Source organism: Aotus nancymaae, unplaced genomic scaffold (assembly GCF_030222135.1).
Source record: "Aotus nancymaae isolate 86718 unplaced genomic scaffold, 86718_ANA_hifiasm-v0.15.2.pri h1tg000040l, whole genome shotgun sequence".
In the NCBI taxonomy this organism is placed as follows: Eukaryota; Metazoa; Chordata; class Mammalia; order Primates; family Aotidae; genus Aotus; species Aotus nancymaae.
Window position 1 is genome coordinate 23,236,097 of NW_026988454.1, and position 23,342 is coordinate 23,259,438.

The following is a 23,342-nucleotide window of genomic DNA, read 5'->3' on the forward strand; positions in this document are numbered from 1 at the left end:
TTCAGCAAAATTGGCATAGAAGGAGCACATCTTCAGGTAATAAAACCCATCTATCAGTTTTAGCCCATAGCCAACATTATACTGAAGCAGGAAAAGTTGAAACCATTCCCCCTGAGAACTGGAACAAGGCAAGGATGGCCACTTTCACCACTTCTATTCAACACAGTACCGGAAGTCCTAGACAGAGCAATCAGACAAAAGGGCAGCTGAATCGCTTAAAAGGAAGTTGAACTGTCACTGTTCGCTGATAACATGATCATATACCTAGAAAACCCTAATAACTCATCCAAAAAGCTCCTAAAAACTGGTAAATAAATTCAGCAAAGTTTCAGGATACAAAATTAATGTACACAAATTAGTAGCACTAATAATAAAAAAATGAAAATAGAATTGAGATGTAATCTATCACTATAAAATTGGCAAATTTTTAAAAAATAATTTTAAAAACACCTGTCAATGTTAGTAAGGGCTCAAGAAGAAGGACATTTTTACAAATACTGTTGGCAGGGGTATACTAATCAATTTCATGATATAATACAGAGGTTTAAAATGTCATTATTTTTAAAGAAATCTGTCTTCACCTAATGATCAAGCCTAATGAAATATAAGTATGGATAAAGATGTATGTAAAAGAATGTTCTCTAAATAAACAAAGAAAAAATTTGTAAAAGCCATACAAAGGAATATACCAAAGGCCACTAAAAGCTATCTTTTCAAGGATTCGTTAGTCACATAAAGTATGTGGGCTAAAATAAAAAAAAAAAGATGAGGAACATGATGCCTAGTTTTTGTGTGTATGCCTCTCAAGTCACCCAATGTATTATTCTGTGCTCCCTTTCCCCTTATACAGCACTTTCTGTCAGGTTATTTAACAACTTATTTGCCTTTCCATCACATCTACAGCTACTGACAAAAATCTACCCATTTTCATTTCTATTAATAGGCCTGGTCAAAATCTAGTAAGAAGAAGGCTCAAAAGGATTTATTTAAACAGAAGTTATAAAAAAGGGTTTGGTGTTATATATGGATTCTAATTAGCTGTAGCTGCCTCTGTTCTTCACTCACATTAATCATCAAATGTGCAGAGAAAGTGAACATTAATGAAAATTTTCTTCAATTTTTTAAAGAGAATGGACACTATACAGACACTAAAAATTAGAAGTGTGTCTATATTATCAAGATATTACGTTGATAATAAATGGTCATCTGTACATGATCACATTCCTCTTTTAAGGAACCATATTCATCACAATTTATTAAACTGGGTGCAGTGGCTCACACCTGTAATCCCAGCACTTTGGGAGGTCCAGGCAGAAGGATTACCTGAAGTCAGGAGTTTGAGACCAGCCTGGCCAACATGGTGAAACCCCATCTCTACTAAAAACACAAAAATTAGCCACGTGTGGTGGTGTGTGCCTGTAATCCCAGCTACTTCGGAGGCTGAGGCAGGAGAATCACTTGAACCCAGGAGGCAGAGGTTGAAGTAAGCTGAGATCGCACTACTGTACTCCAACCTGGGTGACAGAGTAAGGCTCTACCTCAAGAGAAAAAATAATAATAATAATAAGGCAAACTACAAGGATATGAAACATATTCTCATTAATCTCAATGTACACATGACCTTTTTCATGGCCTATGAACTTGCAGGCATTTTATAAAAATTAAATATTAATGTCATTTACACATACCCTTTCTGATCACCGTACATTCTATTAATTCTGTCCCATTTTGCATTCAGTTGAGTAAGTGCATCTCTGATCTGAATGGCTTCAGGTCCAGAGGCTTCAAGGATGACATCTGGCTGTTTTTCATGAATGACTGCAATCTGCTCTCCAAGTTTGTCCAGTTGGTCTTTGATATTCTAAAAATATATTGTCATAGATTAACAAAATCCAGCAAAGTAACAAAAAAGCAATCACAGATGACCAGAAATTTATATTGTAGAACACTCATTTAAAGTAACAATGAGGCATAACCATTGTTGCTCATGAAAACTGGGAACTTTTTTAAAAACTGATACCCTATATTGGCCAAAATGTGTGAAATATGCTACATAATATACTCATGGCAAGAAAAAAGTCCTCACAATAGTAGCATATGTACAGGCACATGAAAAGCTTCAGTAACATTCTCTATAGGTAATAAGGCATTTGAAGCTAGAAATATTAACATTTTCAAACATCTAATAATGCTTAAATGACAGGAATGCACCATCAAATCCATATTATCAGTGACTTTATTGCGACTTTATATACAAATGCCATCAAGTTACATGAAAATGCCTTGCTAGAATTTAAAAGTTTAACTAACTTACAATCAAGATGCCACTCCATACCTCAACAACTGGCCAATTTTAAATCATTATAAATTGCCTGATAAATGCTGACAATTAACATCAACTGACAATCTAATTCATAAGACGGAACGGTGGTCTGTGTCTGTGTTTAATTTTAAACAAAGGCTCTGATGTTGGAAATAACTGTGCACACTTAATCCATACTCAGTTTTTAAAAATTCAAAATGTATTGTATTTTCTTGGAAAATAAAGGAAAGCTTTACTAGTCATACACATTATTAATTCCCTAGCACAAATTGTAAAACATATAGACCATCTAAGTAGGCACAAGAACAAATGTCCCACTTCTGCATTAACTGTGGACATTCAAACACAGTGCCTGGAGATCTACCTTCAGAGAGTCTTCCTGAAAAGAGAAGTCTTCATAGACAGCAGTGTTGAGCTCTGGAATATTAAGCGATAATTCAACATCATCCATGCAAAGTAAAATTTTGTTAATTTCAACCAGATAATCTGTAGGAAGAAGTGATGATCTCATTCCAGAAGCAAGTTGACCAATTTTCCTTTGTTGAATGGGGATTGCCTACAAAAACAGTAAAAAACAAAATAATGCATATATCTTAAAATATCCCCACAACGAATAATAACACATTGAGAAAATACAAGACTACTGTGTGAAGGAACGCAGTATCATGTGCCACATTTTTTTAACCTAGTTTTAATGCTTTATATTATAAACCTACCTTGCAACAGAAACCTTTAACAATCTGTATTCTAATTTTCATCTGCAGCATGCTATTAAACAGTATAAGTATGTTAATAATTTGACAGGCTTTAAGATCTATGCCATCTAAACTCAGTTAGCAAACAGAAAACATAAGAATTTCTTTCCTGAGTTGCTGAAGGAACATGAATATGTCCCCAGTCAAAGTTTTGTATGAAATAAAACATTTTGATACCATTATGATTTCACCCTTTTAAAAATATCACGATTTTAAAATTGGGCCTCACTGCTAAAAATACAAGCAAGTTAAACATGTTTCCATATCACAACATGAAATGCACAAAGGGGTTTGATTAAAATAATACCCAGGTAATTCGGTATGTAATCTTAACCTCTGAGAATAATATTACAGAGCAGGAATATCCTACATGAGAAAATAGATCTTGAAGCGCCATATTTAGACAGATTCGAGGCTCTATGGACTACTCATTTGCCCTAATATAGATTTTCTGGATCCTCTTCTCAGAGCTTTCTTTTTCATTTTTATTTTGTGTGTGGGGGTGGTATGGGGGTTGGGTGTTGACAGAGTCTTGCTCTGTCTCCCAGGCTGGATTGGAATGTGTGATCTTGGCTCACTGCAACCTCTACTTCCCAGGTTCAAGCAATTCTCCTGCCTCAGCCTCCTGAGTAGCTGGAATTACAGGTGTGCACCACCGTGCCCAGCTAACGTTTGTATTTTTAGTAGAGATGGGGTTTTACCATGTTGGCCAGGCTGGTCTCGAACTCCTGACCTCAAGTGATCAGTTGATCTAGGCCTCCCAAAGTACTAGAATTATAGGCGTGAGCCACCACGCCCAGCCCTCTTCTCAGAGCTTTCTAAACAATAAAGTGCTTTCTGGAATGGACCACCAGTCCTTCAGGAGTTCAAATCCTTTACTCCTAGATGGCCACAATTTAACAAATGCTGTCTATTACCATTTGCAAAGGGCCAAAGTGCAGCTGCTCATGAATTAAGGTACCTTCCTTGACACTTTCACTTCTCCCATGTTGAACTTCTAAAAATTGATAATCATCTATAAATTCAAGAGGATAGTTAAAATGATCACAAATGCATTGTTCATTCAGTTTGTGATCTTGAAAATAGTTACAATCCAATCTCTAAATGAATCCAAGACTCATGACTAAAATCATCGGGTGGATAACATGGTATTGGACCTAGAGGACTGCATTATTGCCTCCTAGAACTCGTTAAACTACCCCTTCCATGAACTGATGGGCAGTTCTGGATAGCCAGGTTAGAAGCAGGTCTACAGATTTCTTTACTTTAACAACAGAACTAATTACCCTTGTCTCCAAGATTAATTTTATTATCCTCATACTACATGTTCAAATTTTGGTCAGAAAGCATTTCTAGTTATTTATCCATAGGTCTAAGGAAGCAAATTCTGTGTTTTAAGCAAATATAAAAGGATGCTGAAATAAATAACATACCTACCCAGAAACCAGTTATGAATAAAAAGATGGTAAGCATTTTTTAAGTAAAGAAACAATAAAAAATAATTTTTTCAAATTGTCATTTGAAATAAGCCCATTTTTTTGAAAGACCACACAATACTAGGCTCAACTGTTGTTCCTCTTAACTATAAGGAAAAGAAAATAGCCCAATGAAAGTATTTCTAGGTTGAGTAATCATGTCAAAAAAGTAAAATAGGAAACTGGGACCCATTTTCCTTCTTGTCTTCCCATCTATTAACCAAGAGTTGGCTGAAAGGTCATCTGTTTTCCAAAAAACCAAAAAAACTCCAGACATCAAACTACTTTATTATGCTTGTAGGGCATTTAACTTTGTAGTACTTTCTTCATTTAGCACCACTAGATAATACAGTTGTGTTATCTGTGGTAACGCCACAGTTGTGGTGTTTTTGTTTGTTTGTTTGTTTCTTTGAGACGGAGTCTTGCTCTGTTGCCAGGTGCCAGGCTGGAGTACAGTGGCGCGATCTCGGCTCACTGCAACCTCCGCCTCCTGGGTTCAAGCAATTCTCCTGCCTCAGTCTCCCAGGTAGCTGGGACTACAGGTGCACGCCACCATGCCCAGCTAATTTTTTTAGTAGAGACAGGGTTTCACCATGTTGGCCAGGATGGTCTCGATATCTTGATCTCATGATCCGCCCGCCTCGGCCTCCCAAGGTGCTGGGATTACAGGCGTGAGCCACCACGCCCAGCCCACAATTGTTTTTTAATCTGCTCTGTTGGGTAAGTGTTGGGAGCCACTTTTCTACCTTAGCAACTACTACAAGACTAGAGAGTTCCTGTGCTGCTTCTTCAGTTACATAACAGATTGTCATTCTGCAAGATCATATGTACCTGAGGCTTTAGGATAAACTAGGGAGGTCAGTAAGTATCATAAAGTTTCAAGTTTAAAAAATTCACATTCATTAAGACTGTCTCTTTTTCTTTTCAGACTGTAAGACAACTGAGGATTTTTCTGAGCCTCCACACACTTGCAGTTGCAGCAAGGCAGTTCAAGATTTAAACATGTGCTTTCTGTATTCCCAAAATAGACTTTTTTTCCCCAAGAGAGTGATCAATCAAAATGCCCTAGGACTAAAAAAAATGTCCTCACGATCTGACCGAGACTTTACTTTTGGACAATTTTATTTTTAAAGAATTATCCTAGGACACAGAAACACAAATATATTAGAGGTCAGTTCTGAAATGAGACAATGTTACATGATGTAGCTCATATCATATAGCAAAATCCATATTAAAGAGTTTTTTAAGTGAATGTTTTATAAAATTTGTAAGTTTTGTTTTTACCACCCATAGGAAAAACCTGGAACTAAACAGAATTGAATATTAATCAACTTCTGTAGGGATAAAAACTTTTTAGATCCCCAAAAATGGCCCCCAAAAAATTATTAATAAAAATACAGTCACCTGTGGCTAAACAAAAATTTTAAATGGTTACATCCTAAAGGCAAAATAATTAGAACTATCAATAAGGTAATATTTTATAGAAAATACAACAAGTGGTTAATATTTTCATAAAGTGCCCATACATAATTTAAAAACAGTAATATTGTAGTAAACAAACTGGAAAAGGTCACTTAACATATATTTCAAATAGGACGATGAGTCCTGTAAACTAGTGCTTCTCAATCTTAATTGCATGTTAAAATCATCTACAAATGTTTGTGTTTTGTTTTGTTTTTGTAAATGCCCACACCTAGGTCCAACCTGAAAGATTCTGAATTAACTGGTTCAGGAGTTAGATTTGGGCATTGTAATTTTTTTAAAGCTCCCCAAAGTAATTCTAATGTTCACAGTTAAGAATCATATCAATTTGACAACTATAGATTTGAAGTACGTATCATAGTTGACCTACCATTGCTAGTAAAGCCAGAATGAAATTAGGCTGTATAGTTTATATTAGTACTTTTAACAAACAAATTTATTTATGTATTAAAAGCTTAAAACTTGTTTCTATTTTGTGCCAGTAATGATTTCTGATTTGGGACTCAAAGATGAAAAAGATACAGCCTGAACCCTTGGAGAAGTACAAGAGAAGAAAGATACTTTAAAAAGTCACAATAAAACAGAGAACTATAATGAAATCTGACCGAAGTTAGAAATAAAAATGGAGTTGAGTCTTAAAAGATAATACATTTTTCAGCTAACCTAAAAAGACAAAACTCACTCCAGGGAATGGGAATAAAATTAGAAAGTTCCCAGATGTGCCAAGGCATATGATGTGTTTAGGAAAATGTAAAGAAAACCAGTGTAGCTCTACTACATGGGAAATGACAGCAAATCAAAGACATAAGGAGCCAGGGGTCAGACTGAAGACTCTGTATGTCGTTATATTGACAAGCCTGGCATTTAAAGCTTTTTCTGTTTTTTGCAATATTTTCCTAAGCAGTTTCTTAGATGAAGGAATGACATGATCAGCCATGACTTTGGGGAGAATAACTCTGAGGAAGATAATGAAGGATGTGCCAGGGTGAGAAAAATTAGACATAAGAATATGTTCATGGGATATAATAGCTCATGGGAGAAAATCGTAAGTCTAAATTATGGAAGGGATAGTGAAGTAAAGTAAGCTAAGTCACTTTCTTATGGTCATAAAACAAGCAGCTGGTAGAGCAATATCTAATTTCAGGTTCAGACCTGTATCTTGCTTCATACAGACCCAATGGTTTTAATGCCTACTCAGTGTGATGTGAGAAGACCTGTGAGGAACATGAAATAAGAAGGATGTTGAGGCTTCAGCCTTGAGAGAATAGCTAGTTTTTAAAGTATAGTCATGCATTGCTTAATAACAGGGACATGTTCTGAGATATGTGTCTTTAGGTCATTTCGTTGTCATGCAAACATCATAGAGTACGCTTACACAAACCTAGATGGTGCAGCCTCCTGCACACATAGGCTATGTGGTATAGTCAGTTGCTCCTAGGCTAAAACTTTACAGCATGTTATTGCACTGAATACTATAGGAAATTCTGAAACACAATTGTAAGCATTTGTGTATCTAAACATATCTAAACATGGAAAAGGTACAGTAAAAATACAGTACCATCATCAATCTACTTAATTGCCAAAGTTATCAAGTAAAAATTGTTCTAGAAGGAACTACAGAAGAACAGACCCCAGGGAACAAGAGCACACTTAAAATGCAGCTAGAAAGATTCTCATTTTAAAAAGAGCTGGAGCTGGGTACAGTGGCCCACACCTGTAGTCCCAGAAACTTAGGAGGCTGACACAGGAGCATCACTTGAGCCCAGGAGTTCAAGATCAGCCCAGGAAACATAGTGAGATCCCCATCTTTAAAAAAATAGAAATATAAAGAAATAAAAAGAGAGCTGGTAGTGAATCTTGGCTAGAATATAAATCATATTATATCAGTTTCACAAATTTAGCTATTTTTAAACTAGAAATTTTCTTTTTATATAGCCAAGACCTTCACAAATAAAATACAGAATTGGGGGAAGCCACTTCTGAAATAGATAGATCTCTTTTAGGTTTGATACATAATCAGAAATACAAAAGAGATGGCCAACAATAAGGTTTTACATTTCTATTTTGAGTTCTGTGCCATCCAAAAATATGAACACATCTAGTAACACACACTAGAAAGGAGGAGATGATATTCCAACTGCTGTGTTTTAAAGCATTTGTGATGCAACATCACACATCTGAATGGCAAGAGTTAAGTAAGGTGTTTAAATGCAACAGAGACTCTCCAGTCATAATACCTTAACTTTGTTGTATCTTGTATGCAAAAGTAGTAACTGCAAACGGATCTTTTCTTTTTTATTATCTTCCATAGGTTGATGTAACATTTGTTCTCCTCTTTGTAGAACGTCCTCAATCTGGGCTCTCTCCTCATCCATCTGAATGTTTAAAAGGAAAAAAAAAAATTACTCAAAAGAAAAATGCATAGGGTCACTTCCTATCGGCTCCTAAGAAGGAAAACTAACGTTCTTAATATATAGTGTAAGTCAAGATACGTTAATCTGAATGATCAAAAAATTTATTTTTTAAAGACATTTTATACTTGAAAATAAAATATCTCAAAGAGAGTTTAACAAACATTAGAGAGATAATACTAAGAATTATCTTTAGTTCAGAAAGTGTGTCTACTTTATTTTTAAGCATGAATCATGTGACTCTTACATTGACACATTAAAAATTCATATTTGAATCTGTTTCACCATGTTTGACAGATTATATGGGTAAACATCATTGATGTAAAAACAAAATTAATACAGAGGAAAAATGGAAACACTATAGTTTTGAAATCTCCTTGAACCAACCTTTTCATCTTCATCACTGGATTCCAAGTGTTTTTCCACAACTTTTAACATATTTTCTATGTCATTTTCTAATTTTTCCAAGTCAGAGAAAGGCACACCAGTTTCAAATGTTTCAGTGGTGACCAAACATTGGTACGATAATGGTTCCTGAGCAATTAGCAACTGTAGAAGAAAAAGAGTTCTCTGAAAATAGATTCTTAACTTGACTTTCCATCATTAATCAGAGAGATGGGATGTCAAGGGAGAAACCAGCAGTTTTGTAATTGACTTTAATTTCATTCATTTATATGGCAATGATTTTACCAATTTAGACTTCTCTGAATTACCCATTTTCTTCAGACTCTAGCCAGGGATGTGAGGTAGTGTCGCAATTCATTGTGGCTGTCTGGAGTGTTGTGGGGTGGATTTAGAAACCACATGTGAGCATAGTAGGAAACTATGGCCACGATCCAGAAACTATCCTTTCCATGGCCACAGAAAGGAAGAACAGCCACCCAGCCCCCGGGGCAGGGACACCTCACAGAATGTCTCCCAGTTAAGTTTCTTTAGTAGAATTCCCCCTGGATTTTCATATACAAACTTCAAACAAGTGTATATTTCTCAATGCCATCTTTTCAGGTAACATCTATGTAGAAAATCTTTATATTTATTTAACTAAAATGTAATAAAACAATTGTAATAAAACTAAATGCAGGTAAGTACCATGTGGTGTTGCCTAAATGTGGGAAAACTAGCACTCTCTCATAAAGCTCCTATTTGTTACCCTCTCTGTCAAATGAATAAAGCTCTTTTTAAAATTTATAAAATCAAGTAGTACTTTCCTACATTAGGTTTAAATTGTGAAATTATCTGTAACTTTTAGATTTGTCAACATGTAAAACACAAGTTCTGTAGGTGTGTGCAGTGTGAACACATATATAGAGTATGACTATAAAATAATGGATTTAATATTCATCCCTGGCTTGGGAATTAGTTTCATCATTTCATAGGCATAACTTTGATTAAGCCTTTGAAAGCTTTTCTCAAATAGGTTATTTTCTTCAATACTAATTGCTTGTTTTCTCTTCTTCATATGCACAATCACAAATAAATAAGGACGAATGCTTCATTCAAAGAAAAAATAATTAAAAACATTTTAATTTAAAAATTGTTGGCCAGGTGCAGTGGCTCATCCTGTAATCCCAGCATTTTGGGAGGCCAAGGTGGGTGGATTACTTGAGATCAGGAGCTCAAGACCAGCCTGGCCAAGAAGGTGAAACCCCGTCTCTACTGAGAAAGTACAAAAATCAGCTGGGTGTGATGGTGGGCACCCATAATCCCAGCAATTTGGGAGGCTGAGGCAGGAGAATAGCTTGCACCCAGAAGGCGGAGGTTTCAGTTGAGATCATGCCACTGCCTTCCAGCCTGGGTAACAAGAGTGAGAAAACAATAAAATCAAAATCATAAAATAAAAATTGTTGATGTATGTACTGTATGACTACCACTTAGATACATGCCCACGGAAAAAAAATGGTTTACTCTAAATATATAATTACTCACTTTGGCACTTTTGATATGTTGAGACACTTTTTCAAAGTTCCTATTCAGCTCAGCTAACTTTGGTTCTACAAGCTCCCTGCTTGAGCTTCCTCGGGCGTTCATCAAAATAACAGCTTGATCGCGGACATTTTCAACCTGGAGGTTGGCATCATCCAGCTCAGATACTAAACGCTAATTATAAGAAAACAAAAATTATCTCATGAGAAAAATCAAACCCAAACATGAGTGTGATGCTTACACAGAATTAAAGATAATTTAAATAAATATCTGGAATCCCCAGTAAGAGATTTCAGCATAATCAACCAGGTAAGAGCTGTTCACATAAGACTCACTGAAGAGTACAAAAGTAAGACTCACTGGAGAATAGAGAAGTAAGCAGCACTCAGTGGAGAATACAGAAGTAAGCAAGACTCATTGGCATCTTATGTGAATACCTCTTACTCTGGTTGATTGTGCTGAAATCTCTTACTAGTCTTTCAATCTTAATCAAGTTTGTCTCTTATTGTCTCAGCTTCTCCCGTCGAAATAAATGTTAATGAATTTAGTGCATGTGAGGAATGAAAGCGTAAGTAACTTAGAGGATTCCACAAGAGAAAACATGACAACAAAACATTCCACTCCCAAAGTGTTACTGATGCCTCTGTTTGCTACCTTTACAATTTCTTCCCTTTTACTTGCTGGTTTCTTTTCAATTTCGTCCAACAGAGCTTCAGCTTGATAAAGCCAGGTACTTATGTGAGCCACATTTCCATCAAATATTTCTAGCTGGTTCTGGTGGTTCTACAAAGGAATTAATAAAATGCTTACATACCCATGTGAAATATTTAAGATGATAATCTTAAAAGAGAGTTAAAAGACTTTCAAAGAGCAAACCGTATCATGAATTTAAAGAAGAGTTTTCACCTTCCTGCAGAGCTCTGCTTCAGTGAATAAATCTCATTCCTAAATATGCACATGTATGGTGCTTAACACCTTTTTAAATTTATTTGATTTAGACCTCAGCACAATTAGATGTTGGAGTCAAATAAAAGGTGAAAGTTTCTTTTTCAATTTCAATGCAAGTTCATCTCTTATTCCTCATTCTTATGTTACAACTGATCTGATTTGCCCCCGTCAATCATATTTTTAAAAAACTCACTTAAGGAAGTAATAATAAAAATAATGAATATATGAAAAGAAAAAGATTCTATATTCTCAGCTCAAAGGTCAGTGCCTCTGTGTCCTTACCTCATAATCGCCAGCCCTTAATATTACACCTGGCACAGACCATAGCAAGATGTCCTGAAGCAGGACATGAAATTCTCTAGACAGATTTCAACAGAAGCAAAAGTTAAGCAGATTATGACTGGGAAAAGCAGTTGGTCTAAAGCAAAAAATCAGAATGTTACCAAAAAGGGTAAGGAGGCTTATGATGAAACTAACATTTAGGAATTATATTTAGTTGGATAAAAGAAACTGGAAAAAGCTTAGACAGTAAAAGTTTTTAAAAAGAAAGAAATTTTTAATCTATAATATGAAAAATAGTTGAAAACACAAAACGTAGGCTGGGTGTGGTGGCTCACACCTGTAATCTAGCACTTTGGAAGGTCCAAGTGGGAGGATCATTTGAGCTCAGGAATTCAATACCAGCCTGGGCAACACGGCAAAACCCCGTCTCTACAAAAAACACAAAAATTAGCCGGGTGTGGTGGCACCTGCCTGTAGTCCCAGCTACTCAGGAGGCTGAGGTGGAAGGATCACCTGAGCCTGGGGAGGTCAAAGTTGCAGTGAGCCATGATCGTACCACTGTGCCCCAGTATGGGTGACAGAGTAAGACCCAGACAAAAAAAAGTACACTAATAAATGATTTAAAAAAAAAAGAAAGAAAACAAACCTGCACTTGCAGCACTTGTACCTATCCCTAAACTTAAAATAAACATTTAAAAAAAAAAAAGAAAATGTGAACTAATAAATGACATGATAAAATATCAACAGTGGTCTGATTCTAACTAGGAAGAACTGATGAGCGCCAGACTTGTTTACCCCTATTAAGCAGGTAAATCAAACGTTCTAACAGCACTAGAAAGATACTGCTTAAATAGAGTTTGAAAGGTACAGACTGAAGAATACAGAAATAAGGGCCATAAGAATGTGAAATAAAGCTAGTAATAACAAAAATTAATATATAGAATATTTAATGAGCATATTCTATGAGCCAAGAATTTCATATCCACTATTACATTCAATATTTAACAACTCTATTAGGTATATGCCTTTGTTCTCATTCTCTATATATGAAAATTTAAGCTTAGTAACATTACGTAACTTAGCTAAGGTTATACAGATAATAAGTCATGGATTGTGGATATAAATCTATTAGAGATCAAGACCTAAGCCCATGCTCTTCACTGCCCTACACATCCTGAAGGATTTAAGTCAATATTCAAACACAAAATATGTTTTTTTGATGTCTCTATCCATTACCTACTAATTCTAAACATTTGATAAAAGTCCTATCTCAGATATTTCAAAATTTAAAAAAACATTATAAATAACAATGCCTTCCTCAGCAGGGGAAGGTGGGGTGGCCATATATTCACAATTGGTATCACAGGAACATAAAACCACTATAAAAATTAAATGGGTTGGGCACAGTGGCTCTCGCCTATAATCCCAGCACTTTGGGAGGCCGAGGCAGGTGGATCATGAGGTCAAGAGTTCAAGACCAGCCTGGCCAACATGGTGAAATCCCATCTCTACTAAAAGTAAAAAAAAAAAAAAAAAAAAAAAAAAAAAAAAAGTCAGGTTTGGTGGCACCTGTAATCCCAGCTACTCAGGAAGATGTGGCAGAGAATTGCTTGAACCCGAGAGGCGGAGGCTACAGTGAGCCGAAATTGCACCACTGCACTCCAGCCGAGGTGACAGAGCAAGACTCCATCTTACAAAAACTAAAAAATTAAAAAATTAAATTAAATGGTCACTATTTCCACGAGACAACTGACAGAGTAGTAATAAAACCAGACTAACACATATATAATATTTAATAATTGTAATCATAGCAATATCTAAAATTGGTTGTTTTACATTTAGTTATTTAAGAGCACTACATGTTTAAGGCTCATAATCAATCACTGCAAAACTGTATGAGGTAGATATAATAATGTCCATTCTACAAATTAGACAACTGAGGTTTACAGAGTGTTTAAGCAACTTGACCAATGTTTCTGAGCTAGTAGTGGAAATTTTTAACTAGGCCACCAGATGCTAGAGCCTGTGCTCTTAAGCAGTATGGATTACTTGGACACTATAAAGATTATATGTAGAAACAGCTTCTGATAGTATGAAAATTAAATACAATATGATATCATTAAAATGAAACAAGGTGCATTCACTAAAGCATGAAAGTACCTCTTTCTATATAGATTATGAACATTTTGGAAACATTGTAAATTCTTTCTAGTTACTACCTTTTCCAAGAAAAATAAAATGTAGTCTAACGAAATTAACTCACAAGCAAAACATTACTGTGACACACAGTAAATAGGATTTGAAATTTAATCAACATTGTATACATTTTAAAAATAACTAGAAGAGAGGAGAAGATTTCATCATTAATTTTTCCTGAGACATACCATCAAGGTATTGCACCAATCTTCAGTCCAGGTACGAACTCGGCTCCACCCAGCGTTCAGGACACAGAGCCTCTCTTCTAAAATAGGCTCACTGCCCTCAATCAAGTTTTGTAGGGCAGCACTACTCTCTGTGATGGTATTTAAATCAGCTTTTCTCTTTTCCAGACCCTTTAGAACATTCTAGAAAATAAAACACCAAGACCTACTTGATCCTTCAGAATATTATAGAAGTGTATACAACCTTTTAAAAAACATTTTAAATTTTTAAAAACTTTTCTGCTACATATACAAAGTAGTCCATGACTCCCTAGATAATTTACAATGTCAAAGTTTATAAAACTCTCAAACTTATTAACACGGTGAGAATTCTTAATTTCCTAATGGAAACCAAAATGTTTAGTTCAACCAATACCAATGAGTGTAACACATTCAGCTGTGGGAAGGCAATTATTTCATTTACTTAAATATAAATCCATTTATTACATACAAATACCAATTATCTTCATCATCACTCTAAATGGAAATATGCAATTTCATTTTCAGTAACTACAAGCTGGCAAAGCAGAAGGATCCTAGAACTCACAAGTTAAAAAAATTCACAATGAATTTATCTCCTAGCTTACCAGAGGAAACTATCAATGTGCACTATATGTACTCGCAAGGACAACATCTTATAGCTGGGTGATTTCACATATAATATGTTGAATACATATTACAAAAAAATTTCGTGTAAGTAATTCACAAGAGAACAGTGACTCTAAGCTTTCGTCTTACAACTGTCATAACTGCAAAGATAATACTCTGGATGGTACGATGATAACGTGATTGGCACATTCATAAGTTTGACTAGTCAAAGTGTATAGTCACAGAATTATAGAGAGAGCATGAGTTCCACAATTAAAACCACAAAGCTCTTTCAATCAAAAAGCAATAGGCATGTATCTACCCTACTGCTATTATTATTGACGCTTTTTAAACCCAACATTTAAACCAATCATTTTAAGGAGCTTGAATTTATATTTAAACATTAAATCACATCTTGGAAAGCATACCCATTACAAATTCACAAGTGAGTCCAAGTTTAAACACTCACTTGGCCATCTCAATTACTGGTATATTTATGAAGGAATTGAAATACTACTTTCCAATGTTCTTCTCTGCTGCAGGAGGCGGGGGAATAAAAAACATGCAATAGCCATGCTCTCAGCAATTATTAATAAGAATCTTTCATTCCTTCAGTGGGTATGTACTGTTTGACTAGAATAGCATTTAAGAACTATAAAAAATAATGAACTACAAGTAATTATATCTAAATAGTACACACACTTTTTTATAGTAAAAATGACTACATTGAAAATAGTATATTTAAGTTATTGAATAAAAATAGTATTCAAAAATGAAAATGTATTTTAAGCTTTGCATTGAAAATAATTTTGCATAATCTTTAAGTACAAATACATTAAAATGTGAAATCTCCATGTTCCTTAAATCTGAAAAGACAATGATAAAAAGATGGGTGTTACATTATTAACATTTACTGATGTTTCATTTGATTTACTCTAATGAAGAGAATGTGCTATGACTTTGTGACTTGTATATATCATCTTCATTATTTCAATTCCAAAATAAGATTAAATGGAAACTTCAGAGCATATTATTCCAAAAGAAACATATCTTTCATTGCTTTCAGTTTTTACCTAAGAAAGCTGAAAAACCAGTTGAATATATGAGTACACAAGATAGATGTTTCAAAATTAAATATATAAAATCAATAATACCTATGTACCAACTATAAGCACTCTGTAAAAAAAGGAAAAGCATATTTTCACATAGCAATAAAAATAAACATGTAGGAATAAACTGCTTTACATATATGAATGATGTTTATAAAGAACAAAATCAAATCATTTTGTAGGAAAGTGAAAGAATCTGGGAGAAAAATGAGACATATCTGTTACCAAAAAGAAATAATATAACAAAGATATCAATTCTGCTCTAAACAAATCTATGAATTTAAGGCAATTCAAATCAAAATTTCCAACAGAATTTAAAAATTTGAGAATAGTAATTCTAAAGTTCATTTAAGACATATATACCAAAAATGAAGCATAAACAGAGGGAATCCATTAACTGCAGTTAAAATATATTATAAAACATGGCTAAACAGTCTAAGAACTGGTACATTTCACAAGGTCAGATCAGTGGAGCAGAAAACAACGAAAGGCAACAGGCAAATAAGTACATATAAACTTGGCATGTCAAACCAGTGGAAACAAGGTTAAATACTCAACCAACAGTGCTGAGATAATTGGTTAACCTATTGGAAAGAAAGTTAGAGCCTTATCTCATGAAATACACCAAAATAAATTCCAGAAGGATTAATGCATTAAAGGTAAAAAGATAAACTTATAAAAGAGCTAGTAGAGGAGGTGGTTGGCAAGATGGCTAAATAGAAACAGCTCCAGTCTGCAGCTCCTAGCAAGACCAACACAGAAGGTGGGTGATTTCTGCATTCCCAACTGAGGTACCTGGCGCATCTCACTGGGACTGGTTAGACGGTGGGTGCAGCTCATGGAAGGCAAGCAGAAGCAGGGTGGGGCGTCGCCTGACCTGGAAAGTGTAAGGGGTTGGGGAACTCCCCCCCTTAGCAAAGGGAAGCCTTGAGGAACTGTGCCAAGAGGGATGGTGCTATCTAGCCCACATATTATGCTTTTCCCATTGTCTTTGCAACCCGCAGACCAGGGGATTCCCTCAGGTGCCTACACCACCAGGGCTCTGGGTTTCAAGCACAAAACTGGGCAGCTGTTTGAGCAGACACCAAGCTAGTTGTAGGAGTTTTTTAAATATATTCCAGTGGCACATGGAATGCCAGTGAGACAGAACCATTCACTTTCCTGGAAAAAGGGGTTGAAGCCAAGGAGCCAAGTGGTCTTGGTCAGCAGATCCCACCCCCCCAAAGCCCAGAAAGCTAAGATCCACTGGCTTGAAATTCTCACTGCCAGCACAGCAGCCTGAAGTTGAACAGAGATGCTTGAGCTTGGTGGAGAAAAGGGCATCTGCCATTACTGAGGCTTGAGTAGGTGGTTTTCCCCTCACAGTGTAAACAAAGTCACCTGGAAATTCAAACTGAGCAGAACCCATCACAGCTCAGCAAAGCCACTGTAACCAGACTGCCTATCTAGAGTTTTCCTCTCTAGGCAGGGCATCTCTGAAACAAAGGCAGCAGTCCGAGTCAGGGGCTTATAGATACTCCCATCTCCCTGGGACAGAGCACCTGAAGGAAGGGGTGGCTGTGGGCACAGCTTCAGGAGACTTAAACATTCCTGCCTGCCAGCTCTTAAGAGAGCAGCATATCTCCCAGCACAACGCTCGAGCTCTGCTAAGGGACAGACTGCCTTCTCAAATGGGTCCCTCACCCCTGTGCCTCCTGACTGGGAGACACCTCCCAGCAGAGGTCGACAGACACCTCACACAGAAGAGCTCTGGCTGGCATCTGTTGGGTGCCCCTCTGGGATAAAGCTTCCAGAGGAAGTTGCAGGCAGCAATCTTTGCTATTCTATAATCTCTGCTGGTGATACCCAGACAAACAGTCTGGATTGGACCTCCAGCAAACTCCAGCAGACCTGCAGAAGAGAGGCCTGACTGTTAGAAGGAAAATGAACAAACAGAAAGCAGTAACATCAAATCAACAAAAAGGACACCCACACAAAAACCCCATCCAAAAGTCACCAACATCAAAGATCAAAGGTAGATAAATCCACGAAGATGAGGAAAAACCAGTGCAAAAAGGCTAAAAATTCCAAAAACCAGAATGCCTCTTCTCCTCCAAAGGATCACAACTATTGGCCAGCAAGCAAACAAAACTGGATGGAGAATGAGATTGACAAATTGACAGAAGCAGGCTTCAGAAGGTGGATGATAACAAACTCCTCTGAGCTAAAGGAGCATGTTCTAACCCAATGCAAGGAAGTTAAGAACCTTGATAAAAGGATGCAGGAACTGTTAACTAGAATAAACAATTTAGAGAAGAATGACCTGATTGAGCTGAAAAACAAAGCATGAGAACTTCGCGAAGCATACACAAGTTTCAATAGCCGAATTGATCAAGCAGTTGATCAAGCAGAAGAAAGAATATGAGAGATTGAAGATAAACTTAATGAAATAAATTGTGAAGACAAGATTATAGAAAAAAGAATGAGAAGGAATGAACAAAGCCTCCAAGAAATAAGGGACTATGTGAAAAGAACAAACCTATGTTTGATTGGTGTACCTGAAAGTGACAAAGAGAATGGAACCAAGCTGGAACACACTTCAGGATATTATCCAGGAGAACTTCCCCAACTTAGCAAGAGAGGCCAACATTCAAATTCAGGAAATACAGAGAACATCACAAAGATACTCCTCAAAAAATGCAATCCCAAGACACATAATCTTCAGATTGACCAAGGTTGAAATGAAGGAAAAAATGTTAAGGGCAGCCAGAGAGAAAGGTCAGGTTACCCACAAAGGGAAGCCCATCAGAGTAACAGCAGATCTCTTGGCAGAAACCCTACAAGCCAGAAGAGAGTGGCTCCAATATTCACAATTCTTAAAGAAAAGAATTTTCAACCAAGAATTTCATATCCAGCCAAATTAAGCTTCATAAGAGGAGAAATAAAATCCTTTACAGAAAAGCAAATGCTAAGGGATTTTGTCACCACCAGGCCTGCCTTACAAGAGCTCCTGAAAAAAGCACTAAATATGGAAAGGAAAAACCAATACCAGACACTGCAAAAACATGCCAAAATGTAAAGAGCATTGACACTATGAAGAAACTGCATCAACTAATGTGCAAAATAACCAGCTAGCATCATAATGACAGGATCAAATTCACACATAACAATATTAACCATAAATGTAAATGGGCTGAATGCCCCAATTAAAAGACCCAGACTGGCAAATTGGATAGAGTCAAGACCCATAGGTGTGCTGTATTCAGGAGACCATTCTTATGTTCAGACACACACAGGCTCAAAATAAAGTGATGGAGGAATATTTACCAAGCAAATGGAAAGCAAAAAAAAGCAGAGGTTACAATCTTAGTCTCTGATAAAACAGACGTTAAACCAACAAAGATCAAAAGAGACAAAGAAGGGCATTACATAATGGTAAAGGGATCCAAGCAACAAGAAGAGCTAACTATCCTAACTATATACACACCCAATATAGGAGCACTCAGATTCATAAAGCAAGTTCTTAGAGACCTAGAAAGAGACTTAGACTCTCACACACAATAATAGTAGGAGACTTTAACACACCACTGTCAATATTAGACAGATCAGCAAGACAGAAAATTAACAAGGATATTCAGGACTTGAACTCATCTCTGGACCAAGAAGACCTAAGAGACATCTACAGAACTCTCCACCCCAAATCAACAGAATACACATTCTTTTCAGCACCACATAGCACTTATTCTAAAATTGACCACATAATTGGAAGTAAAACACTCCTCAGCAAATGCAAAAGAACGGAAATCATAACAACAGTCTCTGAGATGACAGTGCAATCAAATTAGAACCTAGGAGTGAGAAGCTCACTCAAAACCCCACAACTACATGGAAACTGAACAACCTACTCCTGAATGACTACTGGATAGATAATGAAATTAAGGCAGAAATAAATAAGTTCTTTGAAACTAATGAGAACAAAGACACAACACACCAGAATCTCTGGGGCAAAGCTAAATCAGACTTTAGAGGGAAATTTATAGCACTAAATGCCCACACGAGAAAGTGGGAAAGATCTAAAATCAACACTCTAACATCACAATCAAAAGAACTAGAGAAGCAAGAGCAAGCAAATTCAAAAGCCAGCAGAAGACAAGAAATAACTAAGAGGAGAGTAGAACTGAAAGAGACAGAGACATGAAAAATTCTTCAAAAAAAATCAATGAATCCAGGAGCTGGTTTTTTGAAAAGATTAATAAAATAGGTAGACTGCTAGCCAGACTAATAAAGAAGAAAAGAGAGAAGAATCAAATAGACACAATAAAAAGTCATAAAGGAGATATCACCACTGATCCCACAGAAAAACAAAATACCATCAGAGAAGACTAGAAACACCTCTATGCAAATAAACTAGAAACTCTAGAAAAAATGGATAAATTCTTGGACACATACACCCTCCCAAGACTAAACCAGGAAGAAGTCAAATCCCTGAACAGACCAACAAGTTCTGAAATTGAGGCAGTAATTAATAGCCTTCCAACCAAAAAAATTCAAGATTCACAGCTGAATTCTACCAGAGGTACAAAGTAGAGCTAATACCATTCCTTCTGAAACTATTCCAAACAATACAAAAAGAAGGACTCCTCTCTAACTCATTGTATCAGGCCAGCATCATCCAGATATAAAAACCTGGCAGAGACACAACAAAAAAAGAAAATTTCAGGTTAATATTCTTGATGAACATCAATGTGAAAATCGTCAATAAAATACTGGCAAACAGAATCCAGCAGCACATCAAAAACCTTATCCACTATGATCAAGTCAGCTTCATCCCTGGGATTCAAGACTGGTTCAACATATGCAAATCAATAAACATAATCCATCATATGAACAGAAACAATGACAAAAACCACAAACCACATGATTATCTCAATAGATGCAGAGAAGGCCTTCAATAAAATTCAACATCCCTTCATGCTAAAAACACTCAATAAACTAGGTATTGATGGAATGAATCTCAAAATAATAAGAGCTATTTATGACAAACCTACAGCCAATATCATACTGAATGGGAAAAAACTGAAAGCATTCCCTTTGAAAACCGGCATAAGACAAGGATGCCCTCTCTCACCACTCCTATTCAACATAGTATTGGAAGTTCTGGCCAGGGCAATAAGGCAAGAGAAAGAAAGAAAGGATATTCAAATAAGAAGAGAGGAAGTCAAATTATCTCTGTTTGCAGATGACATAATTGTATATTTAGAAAACCCAAAAACTCCTTTAGCTGATAAGCAATTTCACCAAAGACTCATGGTACAAAAATCAATGTACAAAAATCACAAGCATTTCTACACACCAATAATAGACAAACAGAGCCACATCACGAGTAAACTCCCATTCACGATTGCTACAAAGATAATAAAATACCTAGGAATATAACTTACAAGGGATGTGAAGGACCTCTTCAAGGAAAACTACAAACCACTGCTCAAGGAATTAAGAGAGGATACAAACAAATAGAAAAACATTCCATGTTCATGGTTAGGAAGAATCAATATCGCGAAAATGACCATACTGCCCAAAGTAATTTATAGATTCAATGCTATTCTCATCAAGCTACCATTGACTTTCTTCACAAAATTGGAAAAAAACACCTTAAATTTCATTTGGAACCAAAAAAGAGCCTGTATAGCCAAGACAATGCTAAGCAAAAAGAACAAAGCTGGAGGCATCATGCTACCTGACTTCAAATTATACCATAAGGCTACAGTAACCAAAACAGCATGGTACTGGTACCAAAACAGATATATAGACCAATGGAACAGAACAGAGGCCTCAGAAATAATGCCACACATCTACAACTATCTGATCTTTGACAAACCCTACAGAAAGAAGCAATAGGGAAAGGATTCCTATTTAATAAATGGTGTTGGGAAAACTGGCTAGCCATATGCAGAAAACTGAAACTGGACCCCTTCCTTACACCTTATACAAAAACTAACTCAAGATGTATTAAAAACTTAAATGTAAGACCTAAAACCATAAACACCCTAGAAGAAAACCTAGGCAATACCATTCAGGACATAGACATGGGCAAAGACTTCATGACTAAAACACCCAAAGCAATGGCAACAAAAGCCAAAATAGACAAATGGAATCTAATTAAACTAAAGAGCTTCTGCAGAGCAAAAGAAACTATCATCATAGTGAACAGGCAACATACATAATGGGAGAAACTTTTTGCAAACTATCCATCTGACAAAGAAAGGGCTAATAGTCAGAATTTACATGGAACTTAAACAAATTTACAAGAAAAAAACAAACAACCCCATCAAAAAGTGGGCAAAGGATATAAACAGATACTTTTCAAAAGAAGACATTTATGTGGCCACAAACATATGAAAAAAGGCTCATCATCACTGCTCATTAGAGAAATGCAAATCAAAACCACAATGAAAAATCATCTCACACCAGTTAGAATGGCGATCATTAAAAAGTCAGGAAACAACAGATGCTGGAGAGGATATGGAGAAATAGGAACGCTTTTACACTGTTGATGGGAGTGTAAATTAGTTCAACCATTGTGGAAGACAGTGTGGCAGTTCCTCAAGGATCTAGAACCAGAAATACCAAAAAATAATTCTACTATAAAGACACATGCACACATATGTTTATTGCAGCACTGTTCACAATAGCAAAGACTAGGAATCAACCCAAATGCCCATCAATGATAGACTGGATAAAGAAAATGTGGCACATATATACCATGGAATACTATGCAGTCATAAAAAGGATGAGTTCATGTCCTTTGCAGGGACATGGATGAAGCTGGAAACCATCATTCTCAGCAAACTAACACAGGAACAGAAAACCACACACCACACATTCTCACTCATAAGTAGGAGTTAAATAATGAGAACACAGGGAGGGGAACATCACACAATGGGGCCTGCTAGGGGGTTGGGGATTAGGGGAGGAATAGCATTAAGAGAAATACCTAATGCAGATGATAGGTTGATGGGTGCAGCAAATCACCGTGACACATGTATACCTCTGTAACAAACCTGCACGTTCTGCACATGTATCCCAGAACTTAAACTATAATAATTTTTTAAAAAAGAGCCAGTAGAAAAAATAAGTAAATAATCAAATGAACCTGGAATAGAGTCAGTTTTTCTAAGCACTAAAGGTAGAAATAATGAAGAAAAAGATGGATTTTATTCATTAAGAAATGTACAGAAAGGTTTACGATTTTTAAAAAAAAAAGGAAGCTACAGTAATATAAAAAAAATTGCAATCATACACAACACACTAAGCATTGATAATCAGAACAGATACAAAGCTCCAAGTTAAAGGCCAATTTGGTGATAAAAACTGATCAGAATTAGCGGAAAAAGCAGTATTTTTAAAAGCGCTATAGAAGACCTATAAACTTGTGAAAACTGTTCTAATTAAATAACCAAAACATGATGTCAAGTAGAAATTCTCATTCGCAGGTGGTGGGTGCACCATTTCTGAAGGACAATTGTATAATGTGTATAAGGCTTAAAATGGATATATCTTTATCTCTTGACTAATAATTTTAGGGCTAAGAATATATCCTCAGGAAATTATTATGAATGCATGATATGGTTTAGTATATTCATTTAG

The 23,342-nt window shown here is 36.0% G+C and overlaps 1 protein-coding gene across 3 annotated transcripts in view; it reads right to left on the minus strand.

Annotated features, from left to right (window-relative positions):
- The window catches only part of UTRN (utrophin), a 580,690-nt gene that overhangs the window by 333,219 nt on the left and 224,129 nt on the right, over window positions 1–23,342 (minus strand). For all 3 annotated transcript variants that reach the window (XM_064360600.1, XM_064360601.1, XM_064360599.1), the window contains 7 exons: window positions 13,984–14,163; window positions 11,024–11,152; window positions 10,373–10,543; window positions 8,834–8,995; window positions 8,273–8,410; window positions 2,688–2,879; window positions 1,689–1,861 (listed from right to left, as the gene is read on the minus strand). In XM_064360600.1, coding sequence (XP_064216670.1) covers window positions 1,689–1,861; window positions 2,688–2,879; window positions 8,273–8,410; window positions 8,834–8,995; window positions 10,373–10,543; window positions 11,024–11,152; window positions 13,984–14,163 — 1,145 coding nt within the window. The remainder of the gene's footprint in view (window positions 1–1,688; window positions 1,862–2,687; window positions 2,880–8,272; window positions 8,411–8,833; window positions 8,996–10,372; window positions 10,544–11,023; window positions 11,153–13,983; window positions 14,164–23,342) is intronic.